This window comes from Marmota marmota, unplaced genomic scaffold, assembly GCF_001458135.2.
Source record: "Marmota marmota marmota unplaced genomic scaffold, marMar, whole genome shotgun sequence".
NCBI classification, from domain to species: Eukaryota; Metazoa; Chordata; class Mammalia; order Rodentia; family Sciuridae; genus Marmota; species Marmota marmota.
The window spans coordinates 26,352,316-26,368,722 of NW_026000026.1; the positions used below are offsets into that span (position 1 = coordinate 26,352,316).

The 16,407-nt window shown below is 37.6% G+C and overlaps 1 protein-coding gene across 3 annotated transcripts in view; it reads right to left on the minus strand.

Moving 5' to 3' along the window:
• Positions 1 to 16,407, minus strand: part of Csnk2a1 (casein kinase 2 alpha 1) — a 54,785-nt gene that overhangs the window by 12,862 nt on the left and 25,516 nt on the right. For 2 of the 3 annotated variants that reach the window (XM_048811141.1, XM_015482007.2), the window contains exons 2-5: positions 8,632 to 8,841; positions 6,186 to 6,297; positions 1,811 to 1,912; positions 1,246 to 1,296 (exon numbers count right to left, since the gene is read on the minus strand). In XM_048811141.1, the coding sequence (XP_048667098.1) occupies positions 1,246 to 1,296; positions 1,811 to 1,912; positions 6,186 to 6,297; positions 8,632 to 8,732 (366 nt within the window). In that variant the 5' untranslated portion in view covers positions 8,733 to 8,841. Of the gene's footprint in view, positions 1 to 1,245; positions 1,297 to 1,509; positions 1,733 to 1,810; positions 1,913 to 6,185; positions 6,298 to 8,631; positions 8,842 to 16,407 lie in introns of those variants that run through there. The other variant, XM_048811142.1, reaches the window with a different exon arrangement.

Genomic DNA, 16,407 nt, shown 5'->3' on the forward strand with positions numbered 1-16,407 from the left:
ACTATACTAATACATGTTAACAATTTAATTTGTTTTTCCTTTACCTTCAGACCTCCTTTATAAAAGGCATTTTGGCAAAGACAGAACTTCTTTAGTAGGGAACTAACCCATCTTTGACTTACACAGTCAGCACTACAAATCACTAGTGGGTATACAGATGGCACAATGCCAAACCAGTTAAGCCAATTTAAAAGAACTATTCCAGTCTCAAGCTGAAAATAAATAAAAACAGCTGTATATAATTTTTTCAGTCTCCAAAAGGTTGCAGAATTTTTACATGTACATCTTTAAATGGTTAGTGGTATTATCTGACAAAGTTTACATTGAAGTTATTGTTCTGATTCGAAAATAGTTCCTCTTCTTTTTTCTCCTCAATAAAATGCACACATTTATTAATAACTAACAGTCTTCATATGACTGGTACAAGGACAGGTCAAATACCTTACAACTTGTACTGTAATAGAGTACCTACATTTTCCGTTGTACTGGAATTAAGAACTGTGAAACAAGTAAGTCTCTGGATGAGCTAGGATTCAGACATTGTTGTAGAGGTAGAATTTGACTACACCCTTCTTTATTCCTCACCTCTTAAGATTTATGGCCCAAGGGGCTGGGGGTGTAGCTCAGTGATAGATAGGGCACTTATCTAGGGATGTGAGGCTCTGGGCTTAATCACCAGTACCACCTGGGGGAAAGGAGATCCCAAAGTTTCTGAGGAATCCCAGTGATGATCAAAACACAGGGGTCATTATAAAAGGGCAAAATATGGAAAGTGGGTATTAATCATATAAGGATTTTTTTTCTTAAGTCTTAAACATTTTGCATCATTGTGGTAAGCCATTCTTATAGACCGTGGCCGCCATTAGAAGATGGCGCCGGCTTCCACTGTGGCCTGTGATAAACAACTCCTTTTATGGAGAGTTGGCGCGCAATCCCTTATCACCCTATGAGAGAGATCCACGTGGCGGCTTGGGATTGGGATGCGGGGGGCTTTATTAAGCTGTGCTTGGGTGTGTCGGGGGCGGGCGCTAGAAGATGATACATGACTCAAGGCCTGAATAAACTGCTGAAAGAAGAATCCTGTGTCGTGTTTTCCCTTGCCAGCGAGGGGTCGCGACACATCATAAGGATGAAAAACTGATTTAAAACCACTAAGAAGCAAGCTCTTTTAACCATCACCTCCAGAAAGGTTTTCCATGTGGTCTAAAAACCCAACAGCTTAAAATGGTTGGCTATATATTATACCTTGAAGTCTGTGTTGTTTACGTGTTCAAAAACCAAGGCAGGGGTTCGTGACTAGGGGAGAGAAAAAGAAAACACACATTAGTAATAGCCTTGGCAGCTTTTGTGGGCACAAAGTTTGTGGATGCTGTGTGGTGAATTTGGCAGTCCTTGCCTCAGAAGTAAGGAACCCTTTATTGCTACAAGCCCCCCCACTCTGATCATCACCACACTTAGGTCATTTTTTGGGATGGATTTCAAACAGAAGACATGGAGCTGAAGTCTCACCAGGCTCTAGGCAGCCCGACATTGCGCCCATCGCCCATCGGCATCGGACCTGAGTTTGCAAAATGGATTAACACATTTCAGTTTCCAGTGCTATCAGTCTCTTAGCCTAGAAGAATAAGAAATAGTCTGTGGGTGGAGGTCTCTTTGAAAGAAAGACCTAAGCTAGTTAAATGGTATATCTGATTAAGCACTTATAATGCCAGACTGAATGGTGAAAGGGAGAATAGAAAGAGGCAAGTTGTGCTCCAATTCCAAGACCACCTAGGCCCCGGGGGGCCTTGCTAACACCTACTATACTCACCACAGGGTCTTTTACAATGTCTGCCAGTGTGATGATGTTGGGACCGCCTCTCAAATTCTCCAAAATCTTTATTTCTCGCTTAATTTTCTTCTTTTTTACTGGCTGAAAGGGTAAACGTATATCAGCAAAAACAATTATTTCAGAGTATTTTAACAGGTAGGATAATACATAAATGGCTTACTTATGAGCTCCTTGAAGGAAGGAAATGTGTCAGACTCGTCTCTGAATCCCCTTCTCCTACCACTGTGCCAGGCACTCTGCAGGTACTTACAAAAGTTGAATTAAAGGGGAAAAGATTTCCACTCCAAAGGCTATAGTTCCACAGAATTAGCATTTAATTTCAATTGACAGTCTTAATACATTGTTTTAAAACCTTACAAACTAGCAGTTTAAATGGCTGGTAATCCTAAGGTATACTGTAAAAACACTTCTTGTCCTCTAGGATGAAACACTGATTGTCTTCATTCCTTCCTCTAAGTGTGTGACCCTATGTGAAGAAAACAGGAGCAACAGCAAGGACAGCCAAACTGTTTCTGTGCAGCATAACCTGTGAGTCAGGTGTGGGCTTCATAGTCATGACTGCTATCGGTGCCAGCCCCATCTCCATTCCTGCTGGCTGTGTACCCTTGGGCAAATTTCTTAACTTCTTTAAGACTTTCATTACATGTAAACAGAGGACCCAGCAAGAATCAAATGAGGTTATCTGAAAAGACCTCAGAACATGGTTGGGCATAACACAGAAAATACATGTTTAGCCTTATCTGAAGAGTGTAAAACAATGCTGGCTCAAGAAAAATATGATGCAAGCCACATGTGTAATCTTAAAGGTTCAATAGTCACATCAAATAAGTAAAAATAGACATTAATTTAAAAGTATGTTTTATTCAACTTATATTCAAAATCTTATTGCCCCTTGCTTTTTTTTTTTTTTTTTAATATTTATTTTTAGTATTCGGCAGACACAACATCTTTGTTTGTATGTAGTGCTGAGGATCGAACCCAGGCCGCACGCAAGCCAGGCGAGCATGCTACCACTTAAGCCACATCTCCAGCCCTGCCCCTTGCTTTTTAAATTCTGAGACAGGTCTAGTTGCTTAGGGTGCTGCTAAATTACTGAGGCGGGCCTAGACCCGGGGATCCTCCTGTCTCAATTTCCTAAATTGCTAGGCTTACAGGCATACGCCACCACACATGGCCTAAATCAGAATGTTGAGGATGAAACTGGGAATGTATTTTTAGATAGTTCCCAGGTTGATGATCTAGGTCCAGGAACTACAGTACTATAAAACTCTTTTAACCTTAAGTTCTAGTTCTGGTACAGCAGGAAGCAAGCAGGTTTTAGAAACAGTCCTAAAAGCCTAGCTTCGTAGCTATACGGCTTTGGGAAAAACATCTAAAGGTTTCTCAACTTTATTTTTATTACTGGTGGAAAAGGACTATAGTTCCCTCAGAGTTGTTGTGATATGCATGTCCCATTGCAAAGATGACACTTAATAGAAGTAAATATTTTTTATAGTCACTTTTATATAGTCCACATTCAATTCAACTCAAAGCTTTACCTTGCTCCTATGAGAACTCAGTACATTAGCTGGCTGGCTGGGAAGCAAGGTGATCAGTATTCCCATTTTGCTTCACCAGATCAGATCTTTTTGATCTGTGGGCCTATCTAGGAGATTTTCTCCCCTCCAGAGACAAACCCATCAATCCACCGCCTGTTTTCTACTACATTACTATTTCCCAATAGCTGATTTATGGCAAGACGACAACAACAACAACAACAAAACAACCAACAACTATTGGTCTACAAATCTTTTATTTAATCTTAACTTCTAAAGTTGGTTTAATATGGACCAGGTAGGTGACTTACACCCCAGTTCAATGTGATCACTGTAACTTTTACTGGATAAAACAGGCAGAGATAGACTAAAATTTTTCTTAAGAAAAAAAAAAATTCTGAGTTGAGGAGATCAAAATATGGCCTTATACATGTTAGATAAGCACTCTACATTTGAGCTACATCCCAGTCCTAAAAATTTTAAATATAGTTTGTGAAGGACATTTATACATCTACCTTTTAAGACTGTGAGGAAATTCAGAAATTATCTTTTCTAGGAAGGTGAGAGCCATTGGTGGTCATGACTGAACAGTGATTTAGAAATTTATTTTCAGCCCAGTTTTCCTAACTATATACGGTATAGTATACTTTCTCTCTCTCTCAAATTTATATAATAAGTATTATCATCTCCTTAAAAGACATATAAAGGGGGGGCTGGGGCTCAGTGGTAGCTCAGTGGTAGAGTGCCTACCTTGCACTGTGAGGCACTCGGTTCGATCCTTAGCACCACATAAAAATAAATAAGGGTATTGTGTAAATTTACAACTAAAAAAATATTTTAAAAAATACATATATAGGGCCTGCAGCTGTAGCTCAGTGGCAGAGTACTTGTCTAGCATGTGTAAGGCACTGGGGTTCAATCCTTAGCACCGCATAAAAATAAATAAAATAAAGGTATGCTATCTACCTACAACTACAAAAAGAAATTTAAAAATAAGACATATTTTATATATATTTCATCCAAAGATTGCTGAAAACACTTTCTTCTGAGCAGCTCATGGTACCTTCTGCAAAATAGACCATATTTTAGGCCACAAAGCAACTCTTAGCAAATAAAAAAAATAACATAAATAACATCTTCTCATTCTATCATATAGTTTCCAGTATGAACACCATCTTACAATAACAGAATTTCAGGCACCAAGTAAGTCACCATACACATTTTCATATCAGATCCCTATAAAAAGCCGAAGAAAGGTAGGTAAAACAAAATTCTCTCACTTTCACAATGAACTACCATGGTTGACTGCTATTAGAGTTTGGATTAAAGTGCAAGTGTTCTGATTTCCAGCCTACTTCTCTTTCTTCATGTGATGTCAGATATAAATATTTAAATAATGGTTCTGAAATGGTAATGAAGAACCCTAGCAAATTCCCAGGGTCACAGTAGAATACTTTAAATTTTGAGGGAAATTCATCAATCACACTTGATATTAGCAAGACAGTAAGTACATTACCAGCCTGAGGTAGTTCGTAGTTTCAACATTTGTTTGCATTGTATGTCTTTTTGAGGACCTATTTTTATGAAGCTGGGTTTTCAGGTTGTTGCTGTGATAAAAGCAAGTACTATGCAAAAAGTCAGTGTAGACCAGGAAATGAGCATGGTGGTGTCCACACAGATCCCAATATTTGAGAAGCAGTGAAGTATACACATCTCAATAGCAATCAATTATGGTTACATAAGAATAATTATTTCTTTAAATGAATGTGTATCAATCTCTTGATGGCCACCAACTTGTTAAATATAATCACTTTATTATCCTAATTAGAATAAGATGTACTCCATGCTTGTATAAATAGTTCAAAATAGACTACTGTCATTTATTAACTAAAAAGAACACATAAAAATTTAAAGAAATAACTATCACTTATTTATTTGAACAAAGTTCCTATTAACATACAGAACCATTAGGTATTTCTTTTGGCTTAGGATTACCATAAAGAAAGAAACAATAACAAAACACCATTAAGACAATGTAAAAATGTATCTGCTGTAAATTAGAAACAGCTTGGCTTGTAACCGAGTTGGTTACCTGTAGTAAGGAACTATGGAATAAATTCCCAACAATAGTGCACACTATAGTAATAACTAAATTAAAAGTTGCATATTAGTAGCCCATTGGCCAAATATGGACTGTGCAGGTTTTTTTTTTTTTAATCTTGAGTCATTTAAATAATCAGGTATTCATACATTAACAACAGTTTCTGGCTTCTTTTTGTAAAACAGAAATTAAGCAACAATGGAGTTGTACTGCAAAAAGAAAACAAAGACTGAGAAGCAGCGACCTCCTTCTGAAGGGATATGTGCTTCCCGATTTGCATCAGTCCCTATCACATCACCTCAACACAGGAAATTACACCAGACAAGATGCACTGATGTCTCTGCTTGTCTCTTTAAGGTCTGCCTTTGTGCCCTCTCATCCTTTTAAAGTAGAGGTAATGATTTATTTATTGAAAACAAAACCATAGACAGTAATTAAAAATTTAGGAAATGAATATTAGGCAAAACCTAGGAGACAATGTGTTTACTTTCATTCTCTGCCACAGCATAACTATACGACTTGAATCAAATCACTTCTTTGCTTCAGGTCATTATCTGTCAAACAAGGATTACCTGTTCTATCAACTTCAGAGAATATAATAAAATAAAGGAGTGAAAGCACTCCAAAAACCTCTCAAATGAGGTTATAAAAAGGCATCACTATTATTTTTAAAAATCTACATTCTAAATACCTCTAAAATCCTCTCTCTTATACTCACCTTGAGAATTTTAACAACAACTTTTTCATTATTTGTGATGTTGATGGCTTCGAATACTTCACTGTATTTACCCCGGCCTAACTTTCTAACCAGCTGATAGTCATCTTGATTTCTGTAGACAAAAAAAGTCAAAGTCACAATGATTTAAAAAGTTCAAATTATCAAGCAGCAAGCCAACTTATAAAATTCTATTATAGTAGGAGTTAGAAAAGGTTTTTCAAATGTTGTACTGCATTTTGGTTTCATACTGATGATTGAACTCGTGAGCACTCTACACTGAGCTTCATCTTCAGTGCTATTTACTTATTTAGGCTACTGGGATTGAACCCAGGGCACTTAACCACTGAGCCACACATCCCCAGTCCTTTTTAAAATATTTTATTTAGAGACAGGGTGTCACTAAGTTGCTTAGGATCTCAATAAGTTGCTGAGTCTGGCTTTGAACTTGTGATCTGCCTCAACCCTCTGAGCCACTAGGATAACAGGCAATACCACTGCACCAACTGCTTTTTATTTTGAAGCAGGGTCTTGTTAAGTTGCCAGAGATTACAGGCATGCACAACGACAACAGGCTCCACATATTTTTAATTGGCCTAATTTTTAAAAACAGAGTGCAAAAGCCTGGCACCAGGGTACATTCTTGTAATTCCAGTGCCTCAAGAGGCTGAAGAAGGAGGATCACAAGGCGAAGGCCAGCCTTAGCAATTTAGTGAGAACCCCTGTGTCAAAAAAAGGCTGGGGATATAGCTCAGTGGTATAGAGCCCAGTAGTGGGGATGGGGGCACCAAAATCCCAGAAATTGAAAAATGAAGCCTTTCAATGATTTCTTCAAATCCCAACTGCTTATACCCTGACATTCCACAAATGTTTAGTTCTTATTAGAATTTGTTATGTATGTTTTCAACAAGTATTTCTCTTAGAGATGGGCCTCTTTGCAGGTTAAGTGGCTTTAAATACATAAGCTTGATTTCCCACTTGCTCTCCAAGGCAAACACGGAGAATAATCCATGTTACAAAGTTCACAAACCACACTGCAGACCATAAACCATGGTTAGGGGTCCCATTCTCTACTTTGACTCATACTCCATCATTAAGAAGCAATGTCAATTGTCAAAAACAGAGGTTAAAAAAAAAAAGGGGAAATGTCACTTTTCCTGCCCTTGCTTCCAACTTAGAGGCTATGCTGTAAAGAATGAAAAACATGGCTTCACCAACAGGTCAAAATTTCATTTACTCTCAGAATGTATTATTTTCCATGGCAGTCATTCATTTCCCTCAGAAAGCTCAAACAAGTGAGTGAAAAGAGAAGGCAAAGGTACTAAGAGCAATAGACAATGTAACAATCCTGGAGGTCTAGGGGAAGGAACCTTTCTTAGTTCTCATTAAAGCTCTCCTCCTATGTGAGGGCATATAAAACAAACCCAAGCAAGCAATGGCACCATGCCAAAAAATGACAAAGGACTGTTTAGTGCCACTTCAAGCAGAACTAAATGTAAAGCACTCAATCTGCAAATAGTGGTTCATATTACCTAGAGTCTGAAGTCTGGCACACATTTACTGGTATTGTGCCTCTGGTTCTTGATGATATCTTTAAAGCACACAGTGTGCCTCTTTATGCAGAGACAAAAGTATTTACTGCTAAGAATCATTGCATAACCACTATAAAGAATACAACCTCAGAAAATTCAGAGAGACAGTTGTGAACCACTTATATAGGCTATGTAATCAGAGCTGTATCTTTATGAGCTTTCGTGCTTTCTTTTGCACTTGAATGTCAAAACAGTTTTATCACAAAACTATGATCAGATCAATTAAATGTAATGCCACACTGGGACAGGAAATGCAAACATTTAAATGAGTCTGCACAGAGAATCAGAAGGGCAAACACAGCTGTTCAGGCAGACTACAACTGTTCAAGATGGAATCTGGGCTGAATTCCATGTTAAAAATGCCTAGTCTCATGATAAGGGCAAATGTTTAAGGATTTAATTTTGCTTCTCATCAAAAAGAGGACACCTTTCTGGAGAACTGTTCCATCCTTTAGTATCAGCATGGGACAACATTCGCTGACCTCAAAAATACTTTATGTAAGAGTTTTGTGTTTTCAAAGTCTCTCAGGCACTAATTCTCACCTGTTTGCAATAACCTTAGCTTGAGACACAAGCTCATAGCTACCACCTTCATGTACAAAATATATGAGAGAAAAGGAAACATAGAAAATGATTTTTAAAGTCAGTCCTTCAAAATTGTTACCTTACCAAAACAATCCTCTGCTTCTTTACTACAGAACCAAATTTGCAGCTCCAAAAAAAAAAAAAAAAGAAATCACAAGCTGAACTTCAACCTTGAGGTCTGGAGAAGCAGAGTTGGGAAGATTTACTGACTCAATGAATCCACAAGACTCAGTATTCTGAGTGAGGACAGTGAAGTAAATAGGAATAATTACCCCCATTCCACCACATGTGACTCATAATCCCAGTACTCTCGGGGTCTGTGTGTATTGACATCTGTGTAAACTCTGGCCCTGCTTGGCACGGGTCCCGACATGTCAGACAGGTTGGCGGACAAAGCTGAACTTGAGGCTTGAAGATCTGGCAGTCACTGTGTGCAGAGATGGCTGGGGGTAAGACCTTGTTTCAGACCTGTTTTCTTCAAACTGCAGAGACAAAATGCAAAAGTCCAATAAATTATTATTATTTTTTTAAGTACAGAGGAAGAAAAAAGTTTTACAAATAATAACGGCCTTAATTATACCTTAGGCTCTCCTACCTATTAATCCATGAATAAATCCCAACTATGTTAACCACAATGTTCTTCTTCTTTTTTTTTTTTTTTTTTTTTAATTTCTTTTAGTTTAGTTGAACACAATATCTTTTATTTTTATGTGGTGCTGAGGATGGAACCCAGGGCCTTGCACATGCTAGGCGAGTGCTCTACCACTGAGCCACAACCATAGCCCCACAATGTTCTTATTAATATGGAGGGGGGAAAAAATCCTAAGATAGATACTAAAACTTGATGTTGGTCTGAATCATATTTTGCAAAGCAGTCTATAACTTCTGCATGAAATGAATGTTCTTTGTAAAATAGTCTAGAAAAGGCAAAAATGGCATTGAGAATAGATAAATCAGCATTGACCACTGTTCACACATTACACAAAGTACTGGCAGGAACAGTACTTTCCTTTCAGCAGCTTTCTACAACTTAAGAAGGAGTGCCAAAAGGTTCTAGAATGGTGGCAAAGTTGAGAATACAAATTGTCAGTTTGACTTTAATATCTGATGAAAAACAGAAAGAAAATAATGTCATATATCTTAAATGTTATACTGATCCAAATCATTCAAAGAATCTTATATAATAATTAGCAGACATTTGAACATTGGAAAGACGTTTGATTTCATTAAATCTAAAAACAGAAATCAGTAATTTCCTCTTGCTTTAATATAGAAACTTAATAAACACAGTATTAGGTATATCAGCTAAGCTACTGCAAAATGATTCTAACAAATCAGTCTATCAAGTCAAATGCATCCCCTGACTATTCCAACCTTTTGTCTTCATTCTCTGAAAATCCTACAGCATTCATTGATTCCCTTTACTATGCATTTTAATTAAAATTGTACTGAGTCTTTATATATGATAATTAACACATCTTCTATGTAGTTTTCTGGTTGAGACTGATCAGTCTCAAATTATTAGGAAACACTGGACAAACAGAAAATGAGAAAGCATCTTTAAAAGAACGGGAGATTCTAAGTAATATTATTATCATAAAAGAAAAAGGGCTGGATGATGTGGCACACTCCTGTAATCCCAGTGGATCAGGAGGCTGAGGCAGGAGGATTCCAAGTTAAAAGCCAGCCTCAGCAATTTAGCAAGGCCCTAAGCAACTTGGTGAGACCCTGTCTCTAAATAAAGTACAAAAAAGGGCTGGGGATGTGGCTCAATGGTTAAGCACCCCTGGGTTCAACTGGTACCAAAAAAAGAAAAGACAAAGGAAGGCTAACGACATATGAGTAAATGTAATACATTATTCTAGACTGTACACTGTACTGCAGGGTTGGGATGATATGAAAACAACAATAACAATGGAGCATGGATGAGAGATTAGTGTGCTAATAAAAATTATGAAGCTGGCACAGACTTATTTATGATAGTTAAGAGAATATCATCTATTCTTACAAAATTTTCCTGACGCCAGGCACAGTGCTATAATCCCAACAGCTCAGGTCAGGAGGCTAAGGCAGAAGATTGCAAGTTCAAAGATAAACTCAGCAAAAACGAGGCACTAAGCAGCTTGATGAGACCCTGTCTCTAAATACAAAATAGGGCTGAGGATGTGGCTCAGTGGTTGAGTGCCCCTGGGTTCAATCCCCAGTGCAAAGAAGAAAAACTTTTCCTGAAGTCCTTAAGGTAAAAGCTCATGATGTATATAATATACCCTTAAATGGTTCAGAAATAAATGTGCCCACATGTGTGTATATATAAAGTACACATGAAAGCATAATCACAGGGTAAAATATTACAATAATAAATCTGGCTTAAGGGGATACATACATCCTTTGTACTATTATATGTTTTTGTGCAAACATTTTAAAAAATTGTGTTAAAATATGTAAAATATAAAATTTAAACCATGCTAAAGTATACAGTTTAGTAGCATTGAACACATTCACATCCTTGTGCAACTATCACTACACCATCTGTTTTTAGAAATTTTCCCCATTCTGAACTGAAACTGCACCCATTAAACACTAGCACCTCACCTCTGGATTCTTGCATCTACAATTCTGTCTTCTGCTCTATGAGATGACTACTTCAAGTACCCTGTACATGCAGAACAAGACGATACCTGGTTTATTTAATTTAGTACAATGTCTTGAAGGCCCATCCACACTGTAGCATGTTTAAGAATTTCATTTCTTTTTAAGACTGAACGATAACTGGAATTTATACACCACTATTTTGGGGGGTAGTACTAGGGATTGAGCCCGGAGGTGCTTTCCTTTACCTATTTCAGTCTCTGAGCAGCTGTGATTTCAGGTAATGTGCCACCACACCCAGCTGTATTTACTGCATTTTGCTTATCCATTCATTTGCTGACAGGCATTTGGGTTGATTTCACATTCTACTACTGTAAATAATGTTGTGATGAACATGGATGTACAAATATGTTTGAGACTCAGCTTTCAATTCTTTTGGGTACATACCCAGAAGTAGGAATGCTCACTCAAATGGTAGTTTAATGCTTAATTTTTTGAGGAATTACCATTTTGCTTTCCACAAACAGTTATATCATTTTACAGTCTCACCAAAGTACACAAAGGTTCCCACACAGTACACAAAGTTTCCAATTTCTCCTAATTGGTATGAAGTGGTATATTATTGATTGTGATTTGTATTTTCCTAATGATTAGGGATGTTGAAGATCTTTTCATGTGCATATTAGCCATTTGTATATCTTCTCTGAAGAAATGTCTATTCAAAGCATTTATGCATTTTGTTGTCTGTTTTTGGTATCACAGGTATTCTACTTTTAACTTTTTTCTCCTATGTAAATTTGAAGTTATTTCCAATGAAAGTTTGAAACAGTATAAAAAAACCTCATGGCCATAAAGGGAAATTTATCCATAAACACACAGCCACTTGATAGCAGTAGCAAGGATCAAAAATCAAATTTCTGTCTGTCTTGTGACTGTGATCTCTCTTGCCAAGTAATCATAAACTAGTTAGATAACAATATAACTATAAGCATTTACTATGTGCCATATATTGCTTTATAAGGATTTATTTCATTTAATCCTTACCATAAGGAAGTAGTTAGGAAGTTGCCATTATCCTCATTTTTATAGAGGAAACTGAGGTAAAGAAAGGTTAAGGGACCTGATTAAAAAAACAAGGGGCTGTATTTCATACCTGGTTGGCCTGTTTTCAGACTTTCAAAGAGTTAATTGTATTTACCATATAGGTTTGTAGGGAAGGACCGGAATTAATGTGATTATGCTTATTTGAAAGCTGTGAGCCTGGCGCAGTGGCCCATGCCTGTAACTGCAGCCACTCAGGAGGGTAGGAGGATCTTGAGCTGGGTCAAACTCAGTGCTTAGCAATTTAGCAAGGTCCTAAGCAGCTAGGTGAGACCCTGTCTCTAATAAAATACCAAAAATGGGCTAGGGATGTGGCTGAGTGTTAAGCGCCCCTGGGTTCAATTCCTAATACTTCCCCACCCACCAAAAAAGAAAGCTGTGAGATCTGTGAGGTTTTAAGCTAGAGTTTAGCTACCAAAGGAAGATAAGCCAGAAAAGATGCCTCTTTTTCTGATGGTTTCAGAGGCTTAAAGCTTTCAGAGGAATAGCATGAGACCAGAAGGTGGGCAATGCTATGCTCCATATGTGTGAAAAACACAATCAATGATACCAGGGCTCCCCACCCCAAATACATGAAATTAAAATCATGTATTTACTTATGAATTCTCCTATCCAAGAAACTCGTGTAATTTGTTTCTGTCCAACAGAAACCTTCTGGTGCCAGGCATGATGGCACACCCCTAGAATCCCAGGAAAAGCAAGGTGCTAAGCAACTCAAAATAAAATACAAAATAGGGTTGGGGACGTGGCTCAGTGGTTGAGTGCCCCTGAGTTCAATTCGCGGTACCAAAAACTAAAACCAAAACCAAATAGATAGACAGATAGATAGATAAAACAAAACCCCCCAACCTCTGGTGTTACATAAATGTATGTTCTCAATGGCCAGAAAACAACAACAAAGTCATTCAAAGTACCAAAACTTCTCCCACCCAGTATTGGGGATTGAGCACAAGGGCACTCTACCACTGTGCTACATCCCCTTCTCATCCAACATTCCTCAGGCAGTACTGGGGACTGGATTCAGGGCCTTGAACAAGCAAGGTGTGCACTCTACCACTGAGCTATATCCCCAGCTCTTCGTATTTTTAATTTTTTAGACAGGATCGCACCAAGTTGCTGATGCTAGTCTTGAACTTTCCATCCTTTTGTCTAAGTCTGAGTTGCTGGGATTACAGGTATATGTCATACTTAAAAGTCTGTAAAAATTTTCAAATGTTTCTTTGATTTTACCAATAATAGTGCAAATTGAAACAGGCACACACCAAACAAACAAAATACCGAAAGCAGATACTTTTCTTATTGTATCTGCTTATCTTATATTTTCTTATATGTCCCAAAGACATATCATCTGAATTATAGGATAACTACTATGCCTACATTGACAGCAGGCAGAAGACATCAGGAAAACAGGTAAGATATGTGTGTGTGCTTAGTAAAACAGCCAAAATAATAAAGCAGCATTAAATGAACAGATATCTAAATATCTTTATAGACACTCTACTCTCCTGCACTTTTGTTTTTGTTTTATGGTACTGGTGACTGAATCCTGGGCTTCACATAAGCTAGGCTACGTGCTCAACCACTAAGCTATAACCCCAATCTTTTTTTGTTTTGAAGCAGAGACTAAGTTGCCCAGGGGAGCCTTGAATTTGAGATCTTCCTACCTCAGCCTCTGGGAGTAGCTGATTTACAGGCCTGCATGCCAGATGCTTGTTATTTTTTAAACCAATAAGACACCCTTCATTTGTGGCTCTCAAAACCCCTTTTCTAAGCGCTTAAGAAGTTGTAAAGCCAATGGGCACAGTGGCGCGCGCACATCTGTAATCCTAATGGCTTTGGAGGCTGATGCAAGAGGATCCTCAGTTCAAAGTCAGCCTCAGCAACTTAGTGAGATCTTGTCTCCAAAAAACAAAAAAGGCTAGGGATATATTTCAGTGATTTAGCACCCCTGGGGTTCACTCCCTGGTACCAAAACGAAAAGAAAGAAATTATAAAACACCATCAATTTAGTAACTGCGACTACATGCATTAGAACGATTAGAACAAGTAGTGTTCCCTAAGTGGTAAGAACCTGCACTGGAGTTCTAGTTTTCACCTAACTGCGCTTATGGAGTAAAGGGAAGAGCAAGTGAGATAATCTTCCAGAAAGGGCTTAGAAACAATACTAACATTAAATGATTACCATGACATAGCTCTTTAGTGAAAACTAATAAAGAAGAACTTGTCTTCATTTTCTTTTTTTTTTAAATATTTATTTTTAGGTGTAGATGGACACAACACAATGCCTTTATTTTTATGTGGTGCTGAGAATCCGCGTCCCACCCATGCTAGGTGAGCGCTCTACCACTGCGCCACAATCCCAGTCCCTTTTGTTTTCTTTAAAATACAAAAAAGTACAAAATTTACCCTTGTGAAGGGTAAATTGTGGCCAAACATGACTTCACAAAAATAAGTGGAACTATTCCTCAATATCTATTCACTAGTCCATGCTTCTATTGCAATCTTACCACCCAGTCTTCCACAGCACTCTTTAGGCCTTGACATTCTCTGTGAAGAGCACAGTATGACTAATTACTAATGAACCTCTTGAGATTCTCAAGTACTATTCTGAATGACCTGTGCAGCTCTGGGTTTCATTAACTGGGACCTAATTTATGAACTGGTGGATTTGATTCTCCATTGGGAGGCTGACTAGCTACTGATTTGTAGTATCCCAAAGAGATGCTTCTCTTTAGTTTTATGAAAACTAAATAATCTGCTTTCAGTAAAAGATACTCACATGAATTTCAAATGGTTGGCCTTCATTAATTATATGGGTGGTGGGGGGGGATAAAATAGGATTCCTGAAACGCGGCTCTGCAATTTCAGGTAACTGGAAATACAAGGCTAAGAAAAGGATAGTGTTGGGGGGGCGGGGTTGTGGCTCAGTGGTAGAGCACTTCCTAGCATGCATGAGGCACCGGGTTCAATCCCGGCATCACATAAAAATAAAAACAAACAAAAATATTGTGTCTACAACTTAAAAAAAAAAAGAAAAAGAAAAAGAAAGGGATGGCAACAAACAGGTTATGTCATCAAAAACAAACATTATTTTATTCAGATATAGTATTTAATTTGCTCCTATGTAAAGTGTTTGTATATTTCATATGCAGCCTAACAGAAAGGAAAACAAGAACAGCCTAAATTTCTTAAATTACTAGTTTGGTTCTTTCAAACATTCAAAAGAGCCTTTGTCCATCCCATAAATACATAAGCATCTACTATGAAAAGCACTATGCTAGGATTTAGGAATACAGCTGTCCTTGAGTTTCTTCAAGGGATTGGTTCCAGAATGCCCTGCAGACACCAAAATCCACAAATGCTCAAATTTCTTATCTAAAATGACACTGTATTTGCATATAATCTATGCACAGCCTCCTGAATGCTTTTAATTAGATCTACCTTATTTATGCTGCAATGTATAATATGTATGATACCTAATGCAATGTAAATGCTACATAAATAGTTGTTACACCTTCTTGTTTAGGGAAAAAGAAAAAAGTCTGCACATATTCAGTAAGATGCAACTTATCTTTCCGAATATTGTATCTTTTTAAATATTTATTTTTTAGGTGTAGATGGACACAACACAATGCCTTTTATTTTTATGTGGTGCTGAGAATCGAACCCGGGTCCCACCCATGCTACGAAAGTGCTCTACCACTGAGCCAGAATCCCAGCCCTGAATACTGTATTTTTAAATCCTTGACTTGTTGAATCTACAGATGCAAAATCCATAGATACAGAGGGCTAACTGTAATAATGAATGAGCAAGGCAAATCAGGTGTGAGAAAATTTAGACTTAAGATTTATCTGTGGACTCAGAAAAATGGAAATTCACTGAAAAAAATTTAAGCAGAAAAGTGACCTATAGGTATTGAAAAAACAACAACCAAAAAAAAAAAAAAACTTTCCTCGGGCTGGGTATGGTGCAGGACTTAGGAAGACAGAAGGCTAGTACAGTGGCCTATGTGAGAGAATGATGGCAGCTTTACCTAAGATGGCAGCAATGGAGACAAGTGAAGAATCAGTAAAACAGAATTTGTAGTGTAAACTCAATCACCCTGAGTAGATTGGAAAATGTGTTTGAAAGGTGGAAAGCCACTCAGATTTCTGGCTTAACAGATTATTGGTGCCATTCGTGGAGACAAAAACTTCTGGAAAGTAACTCACAAGACAGTTTTGGTCTTAATGTAAAAATGGCTTTGTGATGTTCAAAAGATATTCTGAACATAGTTAGATATTATAAATCTGGAGCTAAGAGTTTCTTAGCTTTAAACACCTAATCCTCTCAATGATTCTATGAAGCAGCATTACTT